This window comes from Rhea americana, unplaced genomic scaffold (assembly GCF_003343005.1).
Source record: "Rhea americana isolate MKP2758 unplaced genomic scaffold, rheAme1 scaffold_26, whole genome shotgun sequence".
Classification (NCBI taxonomy): domain Eukaryota; kingdom Metazoa; phylum Chordata; class Aves; order Rheiformes; family Rheidae; genus Rhea; species Rhea americana.
In genome coordinates this window covers 132,259-144,880 of record NW_028186379.1, presented here as the reverse complement: position 1 = coordinate 144,880, position 12,622 = coordinate 132,259, and the positions used below count along the sequence as shown (strand labels likewise).

General features: G+C 38.9%; 3 protein-coding genes across 3 annotated transcripts in view; 1 reads left to right on the top strand and 2 right to left on the bottom strand.

The window, feature by feature from the left end:
• Positions 1-322, bottom strand: part of MED28 (mediator complex subunit 28) — a 2,681-nt gene extending 2,359 nt beyond the window's left edge. The window contains exon 1 of the mRNA XM_085307618.1: positions 311-322. Within this exon, the coding sequence (XP_085163744.1) occupies positions 311-322 (12 nt within the window). The remainder of the gene's footprint in view (positions 1-310) is intronic.
• Positions 168-12,417, bottom strand: LAP3 (leucine aminopeptidase 3; the record flags this gene model as incomplete). The annotated part of the gene is made up of 12 exons (XM_085307484.1): positions 168-674; positions 787-899; positions 1,442-1,521; positions 2,659-2,761; positions 3,889-3,977; positions 5,471-5,595; positions 6,501-6,659; positions 7,536-7,700; positions 9,252-9,411; positions 10,771-10,876; positions 11,836-11,890; positions 12,224-12,417. Coding segments are annotated over 12 exons (1,548 nt in total), but the record flags the coding sequence as incomplete, so codon positions are not given.
• A 95-nt stretch (positions 12,418-12,512) lies between these two features.
• The window catches only part of QDPR (quinoid dihydropteridine reductase), a 16,437-nt gene continuing 16,327 nt past the window's right edge, over positions 12,513-12,622 (top strand). Inside the window, exon 1 of the mRNA XM_085307617.1 lies at positions 12,513-12,564. Coding sequence (XP_085163743.1) covers positions 12,513-12,564 — 52 coding nt within the window. The remainder of the gene's footprint in view (positions 12,565-12,622) is intronic.

Here is a 12,622-nt window from a genome sequence, read left to right as displayed (position 1 = left end):
CATTCAGGATACACTTGTGGTGTTCCCAGCCCTCACCCCAGGTGGATTCCCATACAAATAAGGTTACTTTTCCCACCACCCGTGAGTCACCCAAACATCAGCACAGCTACCCTTTCTACCTACTCCTATTTCTTCTCTTTAAGACAAATAAAATTCAAGAACAGGCACACACACAAAAAGAAAGGTTTATTGTTTGCAATAATTATGCTTACTTTACATATAAATCAGGAGTTCAGATGGTTTCAGTGATCATGTTTTGGTATTAAGTATCCCAAATAATCTGTTTAAACTATTTTAATCTGAACAACACGGGAAGACACATCTCTCAGTGTGAGATGCTCTTACCCAGTAATGGTTTTAAAAGTATTTTCACTTCATTGAGATAGTGAAGACATGTTCAGGCATTCACCTGTTAATACACTGGAAGTATTTTTGTTTTTTTTAAGGCAGTGTGGAAAATTTTAGAACTATGATTTTATTTGGCATTTTGAWTGTCTTGACTTAATCGAGCTGCGAACTCTACTAGTGTTCTCGTGGGCCGTCCTGCCATGCCTTTTCGAAGATAGGGCACCTCGTCTTTATTGGACATCACACCAGCTATATCTAGATGAGCCCAGTGAGAGGCAGTCACAAATTCTTTCAGGAAYGCGGCAGCTGTGCACGCTCCTCCAGCTCTGTGGGGAAGGAAGCAGAAAAACTGTGCTGCTTCTAAAGCAATACCCACAGCACAAGCACTAGGCTACTGCACCAACAGGAAAGGGTACGTGAAAGATCTTGGTACATTACCTGCTGTATTTTCCAATGTTGCTCAGATCTGCAAGAGGACACTCTGTTACTTGTTTCGTGTAATGTTCGAAGAGAGGCATTCTCCAAACTCGGTCTCCTGTCAAAATGCTGGCCTGAAAAAGAAATAGCAATAGCTTCAGCAAAATTCACTCTGGTTTTCATTTTTAATTGCACTCAGAAACACCATCATAGTGCGTGCTTATTTTTGTTTAGCTTTGATCAACCTGTCTAAAAATCTGGAGCCCAAGATAGTATTAGGTGTTTAGAACTACGCTGCAAGATAAAACACTAAATCTTACTTTTCAAACTCTTTAGATTTTGCCTTTGCAGTATCATTTTCTTCCTGCTTATGCAAATTTGCACAGATCCTTCCCTTCAGAGACTTCCCTTTAGCAGTCATAGTTTAGCCATTCATAAGGCTTCTTTGAATTTCACRTTTGGTATTGTTAAGGATGACCAATTATCTTTCTAGCAAAAACTAATTATGATCAGTAAAACAGAGTTCCTGTGCATACACAGTAAGTTCTCAGAGAATGCATAACCTTGAGACAATGATGCATGCTTTCTCCTATATGATACTAAACCATAATAAAGGGCTAGCAATTAACAGTCATTACTTCTGTAGTTTTCAATTAAATGCAATACTAAGGCCTACCTCATAAAGGTGAGTCCAAAGCCAAGATGAATTTGTGAATACTCCAGTCGCAGCAGACCCTAATGCTACATCCATGGCACCTACAGAAACACACCTTCAAGGTTACACAAGGAAGGCAAACGATGACTTGAGCTATTCCTCCACATCTTAACCTCCCACAGTATGTTTAATGTCTTAATTCTTATTACCTGTAACTTCTGAAGTATTCCAAAATCAAAGGTTTTAGTACACCTGCATTTATTTTAAAAAGTTTATTAATAATCTGATACTTTATGTGAATGAGTATGTACCAAGYATGGGTACACAAATCATGTCCTTTTCCTCATGGTCTGCAGGGCATTAGTAACAAAATCCAAGACTTTTACAAACCGATAGAATTCCTCCCTTCTAACAATGTGTTAGACAACTACTAGTTGTCTGATGGGACAAAGCAGCAGCTGAAGATACAGCTTAAATATCCCTGCTATCCTCTGAAACAACTTATATTGCATAATTCGTATGTCTGATTCCATAATCTACAGGCAGCAATACAGAAGTAATAGAAAATGAAATTTACGGTCCTTCCTTTCCCAATAGCTTCTCTCTCCCTCCCTCCTTCCCTCTCTCTCCCCCCTTCCCCCTTCTCTCTCCCCTCAAGTATTTTGTCACCAGAGATGGCTATCTGGCTGTTAGCACCTCTTACAAATACCTTCGTACTGCACCTGTGTCTGCCTGTGATGAGTATCTATAGAGATTCAAGTGTGTCATCAGAGAACTCAACACAAATCACAAATACTCTGATCTTTTGCTTCTTACACTCTTCTTGTCACAAGCCTTAAGCACAAAATGGACCTCTGTTACTATTATCCGGCCAATTCAAGAGACAGTGTCAGATACAGGAAGCAGAAAAATAATTTTCTTTTTTTCACCTCGATGTTTCCTAGCATTTTTAGTGTGTATGTGTGTGTGTTGTATATAAACATACACAAACATACTCAGCAATAACAGTATCTTACTGAAAAAATACAAATTTTCATACATCTTCCATATACTGATAATTTGTCATATGTAAGAGTATTTATTTTTTACTGAAATTCAAAACTTCTGCTAGTTCTTTTCCTAAACCACATAAAAGCATCTCAGTTGCTTTTGAACTCAGGCCGGCTTTGTATACATGGTACAGTTAATGCGACTAACAAAGAGTACGCAAAATGAAGCGAGGAAGAGATATTGGTTACCTGTTAATGTTGCTGCATTCACGATAGCCCTTGCATTGAAATTGTGGGCATAACAGAGCGCATCAGCTAATAGCAGTCTTCCTTCTGCATCTGTGTTATCAACCTTCAGGTACAACATTACAAAAGAATAAAAAACAATTACTGAGGACACCCCTTTAACTGATGTCTCACATTCTCTCAAATAGCCAGTTAGCTTGTGACTGCTCTGTCACCTAGGATCTTAAGATAATTAAAATTTACCCAGAATAGGAACTGAAAAAGAAAAGTAGTTGATGAACACTTATGTTCATAACATTAAAAGCATACTTGTAGCTGAAGGCAGTTACCTTTCAGCACTGCAACCTACTCTGCATGCTGGGCCTCTGTGCTCACTTCCTTGCTCATCTACTGAAAAGAAAGCCTTTTGGACCTTTCTCCTTTTAGAAAAAATTTATAATGAATTACAGTGTTCTCTGAGTCACTAGCACTTTCTTACAGATTTCTTCTCGGTGATTTCCCTTAACATCTAGTGCTACTGAACTCAGCATCAAGGGGAAGAACTTCAAGGAACTGAAAGGTTCAGCAGGTCAAAGATGGCAGAATCACAGAAATCCAGACAGACTGAGCCATRTACTTCTGCAAAAAATTAGCAGTCCTCCGCATGATGGCTTTTGCTACCATTTAATTTATTGAATTATTACAGCATGGTTTGGATTAAATAAAATAAGCATTTGGGGCACTGACTTGGCAAAGTACTTGTGAACAGACAGACCCTATGACTCASAGTTCTGCTTGAGCAGAGCAGCTGGCAAGGTAAAGATCTTGGTTATGTCAGTAGGAAGCTAATACTCTTATATCTTATTCTAGATAGCAGGGAAAGTGTCCTGAAAGGTCTGTGGGAAGTAATTAAAATAATATTCATTCTGACTGAGAACATATATTTATAAGCATTATAACCTCTTGCGCTGACACAAGATTTTCTAGCGTGTTCAGTAAGTGACTACACTTTTCAGCTTTTCCCAGTAATTTTTAATACATCTAATCTCTTAAAAGTGTATTTATATTTGAAAGAATTCTGTGATAACAAGTTCCAATTAAAAACATGCTTCTTACATTTATGAGAACAGTACATTTGCACTGAGTATCTTTTTAATGCTCTTTTCAAACAGGTACTCAGACTGCAGTCAGGTAACTTGACTAACAAAAAACAATTCACTAAAAATACCCAGAATCCAAGTTTCACATGCATACCTGTATTGTTTTTCCATTCTTGGCTCTAACTACATCCCCAGGCTTGTTCGCCTTACCACTGGGCATATTTTCACAGAGGGGTGCCAAACCTCAGAGGGAAAAATAAAATATTAAGTGTTACTAGTTTATCACTCAGAAAAGATATAGAAAAATACTTAAGGGAAAAGTCTTTAAAAAGTAGTAGTATTCTCATCTTCATTTTATACTCAGTACCTAAATTTTCCTGGTTAGCGAAAGACRTAGTCCAGTTCTCAATCAGTGAAATTTCARTGCATGTTGCACCACTGTATTCTCTCATCTACTCCATTTTAACGCTAGGATTTACTTTTAATTTATGCCTCTGAAAGTGAGATTAGAGGCACTTTAAAACTTACCAAGGCTTCTGCCAACAAATATTGCTATACATCTTCCATATATGAATAATTTGTCACATGTAAGAGTAYTTATTTCTTACTGAATTCAGAACTTCAAATTACCTCTCTGAGCCATTCAAGTTCTTGTCATTGCAAATAAACATTAYATGATCTCAAGAGAAGGCCAAGAATTGCCATAAAGCTCCAAAACCACGAAGAACAAAAAAGGACGGCAAAAAGTGAGAGCCCACTACTCCCAGGAAAGCTCTGCTGCTGTGTTCCAGCCAGAGCATAAGCAACTAGACAATTATGGGCTGCTAGTTTTCAGTCAAATTACATACACAGACTTTCGCTGCGCTGCTTTCTACTTAGTACTTGAATCATCTCATACTTTCAAACAAGGAATCTCTTGAGGATGTGTATCTTTCACTGCCCTCTACCGGCTGAGGCACAAAAGACCCACTAAAATAGTTTCCTTAAAGTTGAGGTTTCTCAAATATTTTAAACTTACCATAGAATAGATGGTAACTGTTTTTGCTGTGATTCCTATATAAACTCATTTAGTTCTAGCTGTGCAACATTTTTTTGGGACTATAAAAACATTGCTCATATTCAAAAATAATTTCAGTAAAATTTTTCCTTTAATTTCTGCCGAGATATTCACCTAAGGAAACGAGCTGATCTCTCTTCCTGCTCAGCGGGGGCAAGCAGTGCAAAGGAAGTAAGTAGCTCAGCTAACTCCCTTTCATTTCTAACTGCTTTTACAGACACCCACATTCCTCCTTGTAATGAAGAACCAGGACTCCAGCAAAACTTGCTGGAAATGAGAGTTTCTAGACAACTGAGTCTCCTGAAATCTAAGAATCATGCCCTCAAAATTTTATTTGTCTTGCAATATTTTACTGAAGAGAAGCTAGTAATTTGACAATCAAGTACAAATGGAAGAGAGGTTGAGCAAGGGAGTGAGAGACACAGGTCTGGAAGAGTGCATGATGTTCCTGTAAGATAGTTACCACTACTGAGACTCAGAAATAACTTTGTCTAAAAAAGACACTGTAAAAGGTTGAGCAAGGGAGTGAGAGACACAGGTCTGGAAGAGTGCATGATGTTCCTGTAAGATAGTTACCACTACTGAGACTCAGAAATAACTTTGTCTAAAAAAGACACTGTAAAATTAAAAAAGACACTGTAAAATTAAAATGTCCCAATTCTCACATACACATACTTACCAATTATGTTAAGAGGTAGATTTAAGGCTGCTGCTGCCACAATGGCTGAACACACAGTTGCTGCTCCTCCCATATCTGCTCTCATTGCATCCATACCTGATGAAGGCTTCAGTGAAATGCCACCACTGGAATAAGCATAACAAGTATCATCCAACATCTAGGAGTCAGACATTACATACCTTGATAATATTCTTCCCATCTATATGTTTTTAGCACCAAATATCAGCAAACGCTAGAGTCAGTGTTTTCACATGCTCTTGCAACACCCTAGTAAGCATACCAAAAAGCAACATATCTAGGTTTTCGTTTCAGGTGAAACATGTCCCTGAGTTATTTCTTTATAATTAGGATACCTTAAGACATCCAGATAACCTGCAATACACTAACTAAATAAACAAGTTTTTTCAATGGCCATCATAATATCAGAAGAGTACAAAAGAACAAAGTAGCAGATTTTAAATCAGTATATAGACAGGAAAAAGACTGAAATTCCTCAGTAATTATATATGTGGAATGAAAAGGAGGTATAAGGAACTACTTCAAAGAATGAACTATTTTCACTTTGCCTAAGCATAACTGATGTCCAGTGACAAACTGCAATTCTGAACATGTAAATTCTTCATCATGAGATTTGCTCTGGCCAAAGAAGAAAAAAAACAGCTCTTTGTTTTCCATGGATTTCCATTTCCCTCTTACAAGCCAAAGGCATACCAATTCTACTTTGYCCAGTCATTCAAGCTTCACTTCAAGCTTGTCTTATCCCCAGGGAAGGCAGCACAATCTACTAGATAGTTCACTGGAATGACATTGAAAGATGTGCTGAGCAAAGAAAAAAGCATCTCCCTGACAAATATGAGCAGCAGAAAGGCATGAGCAAGGCTTTATTTCTGTTTTTAATGGGATTACAGTTAAAAGTGCTTGTCTCTTGGCCAAGTTCCAAAACTAGCCCATCTAAGCTCCATCCCTTAGCAACTGGATCATAGCTTTTTTTCCCCTYCCCCTTTAGTCATTAAAACATTAACAGATGTACCTGTCAAATGTAACTCCTTTTCCTACAAACACCAGTGGAGAGTCATTTGTATTAGCAGCACCTAAATAGTGGATCTCCAGGAAGATGGGAGGTTCAGCTGAACCCTTAGCTACACTCAGGAATGCTCCCATCTGTTGTGTTGCTATCCAAGACTCTGGTCTGGAATAAAAACATTTATTTTTAAATAACCAAATTAGTTTTTTTTTTCCTAAAGATCACAGTTCTTGAAGGATTGTGGACAATACTATAAATAATTCTGTTTTTCTTTATTATTTTGCAACTTGTCACTTAAATCCCACCATTATTACTTCTTTGTAAAACAGAAAAACACTGCCTCAAAGCTGCTGCTTGAGGGAATTATTTCCTAACCGTTATTCTATACTTTCTGCACCAAAAACATTTAAGCCTATGGCCTATAGCCTATGTGCAAGTGACGTCTTTGAAGGTATATGGAGTAATAATGCTGCAGTAAGCTAGAKTCTAGTTTTCTGTTGTCAAATAGATAACAAGATGCAAAGTTGATTTCTGTGCATCTTTTATTTTTCATCAAAATAGCCTAAAATCACTTACACAGCCAGTTAGCCCATTTCCACTGAAGGTCAGTAACTTGAAATTCAGATGCAAGAAGCATTRGCTGCTCAAAATCAGCTGCAAAAGCTTTCATGACTCCATCTCAACATTTTAGAAAGTTAAAAACCCCAGGAATAGCCATAAATAGCCAGGGAGAAGATATCTAGTGTTTGCAAGTCTATTCACTGATTCCTCATTACGCCTCCTCTCTCACAGCATTTGTGTCAATTAAGTGATTAATAATTTTGCTGTGTCACAGCATCTTGCTTATTCTGCTAACTTGAAGCTCCCCTTACCCTTCAAGAGAGGATAACCAAGGCACACCCTCATACCTGTTTTGCYAAACACTCCCTCTGTTTTTGTCATTTAGAATGGCAGAGTGAAAATGAGAACACACTACAGATTTGAATAATGTCCAGCACATGTTATCTTATCCTATAGAGGAATCATTTTACTGGAGCTTACCGTATGTGGACCTTCACATTGCTGCTGAAACGTCTTAGCTTCTGTTCAATACACTCAGCAAATTTGATGGGCGTTATAAAATTAGCTGGAGCCTCCATAAGGTACCGAGCGAGGTTCTGACCCTCAGCGTAGATAACACCTTTTTGCCAGGCTTCATCTTCACCACTAAACAGTATCGTATAATAATCACCATAAACACTTGCAAAAGTAAAATATTGTCAGCATTCATCTATTCTCTCCAGTTTGAAAATGCAGTATCATTAAGTTAGGGCAATTAAGAATGTAATTTTACCCCTACTACAAGGAATTTAGGAATTACATGTTGGTTGAAATCCAATGTCTGCCTAGTCCAGTGTCTCATCTCTGATCACAGGTAGTGCCAAATGCTTCAGAGGAAGCTAGAAAAATCCTGGAGTAGACAGATGTGAAATTATCTGTCTAATACATTACATCTTGCTCTAATCCTTACTAGTCAGAGATTGGCTTAAATCCTTTTAAATTAGGCACAAGGTTTAATATCCCTTCCAAAATTTGTAATTGTATTAGTTATAACTGCCCTGAAAATTCTTATTTACCATATAAAGCCTCCAATTCTGTTCACCTTGCTGAAATATGATTATGTGATAAGAGTGGATTTGTTCTCAATTYACATGCGTTCAAGATATTTTACTAACAAAGACAGAGAAAACATTCATATAGCTGCCTGCACGGGAAATGGGGATGCCTCTGACTCCTTTGCAACATGATCAGTARAAAATTTCTCATTTTACTTAGATAGAATCAAAAAGCTTTGCCTTAAAAAATCTGACACAGTGGGTAGTCAATCTGGATTCCACTTTGCAAAAGAGCAACACAGTGAAGAGGAAAGCCAGGAGGAATATAGAAACATTGCTTAGGTATATAGGGACAGAATGAAAAAAGCCAAATCTCAGCTGATGCTGAAAATGGCAAGGAATGTTGRAGGCTTCTTCATGCCTTTCACAGGTACAGCAGCACCAAAAGGAAGATCAGGGATAACGCTTTCCCCTCGCTAAACGGCATAGGAAACCTAACCATAAAGGACAGAAAAGGTTGAGCTTCTCAAYGCCTGCTTTGCATCAGTCTTCCTTAGTAAGGTTTGCTTCCAGGTCCCCCAGTTCCTTGTGCTTAGTAACAGAGTTTGGGGAAGAAAACAGAGGGACACTCACTCAGGACTACTTGAGCAAATCGGATATATACAAGTCCATGGACTTAGGTGGGACGTATCTGGTGGTGCCAAGGGAGCTGGCTGCTGTCATTGCAATGCTGCTCTCTATCTGTCTGAAAGGTCATGGTAACTGCAGGAGGTCCCTGACAACTGGAAAAGGCAACTGCTATAATCACCTTCAAGACCAGCAAGGAGGAAGCTAAGGGGAACTACAAGCCAGTCATCCTAAACTCTGTCCCCAGAAAGATTATGGAGTAATCTCTTTTACATCACAACTCATTTCAAATAATTTCTTACTTTTATCTTGGGCTTTTTCTAGAAAGCAGCATTTAGTTAACGTTATCCTCAGAAGATGGCATGCTAACAAGGTATACGGAGCAAACACTGTAAACATGAAGTGGAAAACATTTCAGGATGTTCAAGGAAGCAGTAGAAGCTGAGAGAGAGATTGCTGATACATCTATTCTTTCCATTTCTCTTCACAAACACAGTTTTACAAACAAACAGATAAGCTTTCCTTTCGCCATCACCTTCCATGAAGCTGAGGAGTAACTACAGGTTTCTTCTTTTGCTTCAGCTCATTGTACTCGTGCAGTCCAAGTACAGCACCTTCTGCAGCTGCCTGAGCATCTCCACAAGGGTCCACTTCAACATGAGGGATCTCCAAATCTTGGATCTGCCTACATCCAGCTGGAAAATACAGTAAAGCACTAATAAGACTACTGCATAGAATGAGTACTGCATAACAACAAAACAACAACAGCAAAATCTGTTTCTGAGGTGATCAATGTAAAATTTAGAGGGAAAAAAATGACGTAGTTTTACTGAAAGTATCTATTTGTAAGTAAATCAACCGAAAAGATCATGCAGCAAAATAACTAAAACTAGCTGTTAATGACTATCTATTGACAAATTTTGATCAAAAAAAGATCACTTGGTAGGTTTTAAGGATTAAATCATTTAGCAGGAATTGTTACACAGTTGTTACAATTCCCTAAAATCACCTTGCATCAAAGAAAAACTACCATYCTAGAGCATTATGGGTTATAAATATTTACAGGTATCAGAAATTCGCTGCAATATAGTTTTTGATATCTTTTCTTTCAAGTTATATTATACATAATTATATTATACATGTTTTATAAACATTAAGCAATATTAATAATATATTCTATTAATTTTATTAAATAAATAATTTAACAGTAGACTGGTAAATGAGACAATAAGGCCTAGCAGTTTGAACACACCTCTTTCAAATATGTGTGACTGACCTCCTCTCTCATACTCAGATTATAAAGTCTATGGCAAGGACTCTTTTTATTCTTTGTTTATACAAAAACTTAGACATGATGCAGCACTCATCCTTGACTAAGACAGAGAGCCTCTAGACAGCATATTATTAAAAATAACTGGTTTGCTTATAAGGAGAATAAGATGGGTTCTTATTGTATCTCTGCAAATTGAAATTCCTGAAAGTATTTATCAAATTATGGAGCACCTCAGTCACATCTTAATGCTCATGTATCACAACTGCAGTAACACAGAGAAAGAAAAGGCCTCCTGTGCCTGTAACAGATAAGGCATCACCCTATGTACAAACTGTGCTCTCTTTCACAATGCAATACAAACATCTCAGTYACAAACTAGAGGGGCAAAAGTAAATGTATGTGCATAGCTAAGTACAGTGTGAGCATAAACTGAATCAGCTTCAAATAGTAGTAATTAATGAAGCAAGTATCTTTTTCAGTATCACACTCTGAATGGATTGATTTACATTTGGCCTGGTATCTTCATAATTATAAAGATCAGATTTCAATGAAGGATGCATTCTTGCAAAATGGATACCCTTAACTCCTTCCTCACTAAGGAAAAGCTTGAAGAATGTCAGTGAGAAGAGAATAGTTGTCCTGGATCATGCAGCAAGTCTTGCATTTCAAAACAAAAGAATATCTAGATGGACTTATCAAAAATGGAACATGCTGCATCCTGACAAGTTTCATAGACAAAATACTTAAAAATAACAACAATAATAAAAAAATAATAATTAACCTGCAACAGCTGTCCGAATGTTTTCTTTGTCTTCATTCCAGTTTTCCTGGTCATTTACTCCAGCATTCTTCTTACCCAAACCAACTACAACCACACTTGGAAAGTCCTACACAAAGCCAATGCACAAACAGATTCACTTTCTTCATTGTTACAGCCACAGCAGAGAGCTGTTATGAAAACTTTTCAAATCAAATCCAACATTAAATATCGTACTCTCCACATAAAGCATGTTTCTACACAAGAGTGACGGGATGGTGCCATTCTTGTACTCTGTCATTTGCCACATGAATACAATCAGCTGTTCTGTTGTCCTGTTAATTATTTGCATTGCAGCTGACAGGTTTTTATGCTCAACACACAGCAAACTTGACACTCCCAAGGAGAAGCTTAAGAGTTCTTTGAAAGCASATCCAACTCTTGCTGCAGAACAGAGGCTTTCTGTACTGGGAAAGTGTAACCATTGTAGCACAGTACTGTGTTTAAGCTAATAAATTCATGTGTTAGGGCTCCTCAAACRGCAGCAAAAGCCTAACTTTAAGCTGGTGAATCCTATTTCATACCCCTGTGATGTACYGTGTTTGTGCAGACAAGAGTTCTGCCTAAATAACAGTCCCACTTCTTGTTTTCATCTTCAAAATTTTAAAATATTTAAAACTACAAGACTTTAAGACATCTGATGTCTATCAGTCTATAGTGGGACTGGCCATTACCTTGTGTTAAAGCTGCCATGTTTGCAAGTTCTCTGATCCAAAACCATCATGCTTTAGCTAGTTCAGTAAGCCCTGGTGAAGAGTACACCACCTTCAGAGCAGGACTTGTATACAACTTCTCATCTTGCAGCAAAGTGAAGGAGCACAGGACTGCACAAAAGACCGTGCAAATACGGGGAGCACAGAACAGGTGAAGGGTTTCAATACAAATCACACTTTTTGCTGAGGGAGGTGAGAGGGAGAAGGACAGAGCTGTCTCATTCATACTAGCACAACCCCAAACACAGCTTAAAATAAGATGCAATGGCAGATCTCATACATTACTAGATATGAACATAAAAAGCCATATTCATACCTGATGTAAACCGTGGAATATGCGTGTTTTGCCTTTCTTCAAAGGTGGCCCACAACTAGAACACAAGAAGTTTCTTTCAACAAATGTAAGTGCTATGGGAATATGTTTTACGGTAAGACATTCATTCCATAACCACACAGCGTTCCTCTACATTGCACTAGGACGCTGGGCTCAATCCTGCTTCACAGAAAATGACATTCTCCRCAAGCATTTTGCACCTATTGCCTCCGTGCGTGTGATTTTTCACAGGACTCTCCCTCCCAGCTGCTGGGCCTGGCAGAGGCAGACACCAGCCCTAACGGCAGTACAGACACAAATGCCAACAGCAAGGGCTCCAGATGCCATTCCGGGTACGCGAGCGCACGTCCGGAGCTCCTGCGGCACTTACAGCGACAGCAGCTCTCGCAGCCTGCCGGATACGAGTCTATCGAAAGCATCTCCCGCGCCCGTGAGCTGGGCAGCGCCTTCATCCTTCCCACTGGAGTAGGTTCCCAGAACAAGGCCCTGGAGAGGGATACACGTTAATGCAGAAAACTCCACAAAATTTAGAGAACTACCCGAAAGACAGCAAGTACACAGCGTTTAGACGGCGCCTACTCGAGTCGCTCTACGCGCTCCTCCCAAGGTTACCGAGCGCTTTGGTAAGGCGGCATAAACCGCTCCCACTTCAAGCGCGGATGAGAGGCGAGACGGAGCGCGGCTGCAGCAGCAGCACTTTGCTCCACACGGGCACGGACACACGCACACTCCCGCGGCGCGGCGCGGCCCCCACCCCGGCGCCACGAGC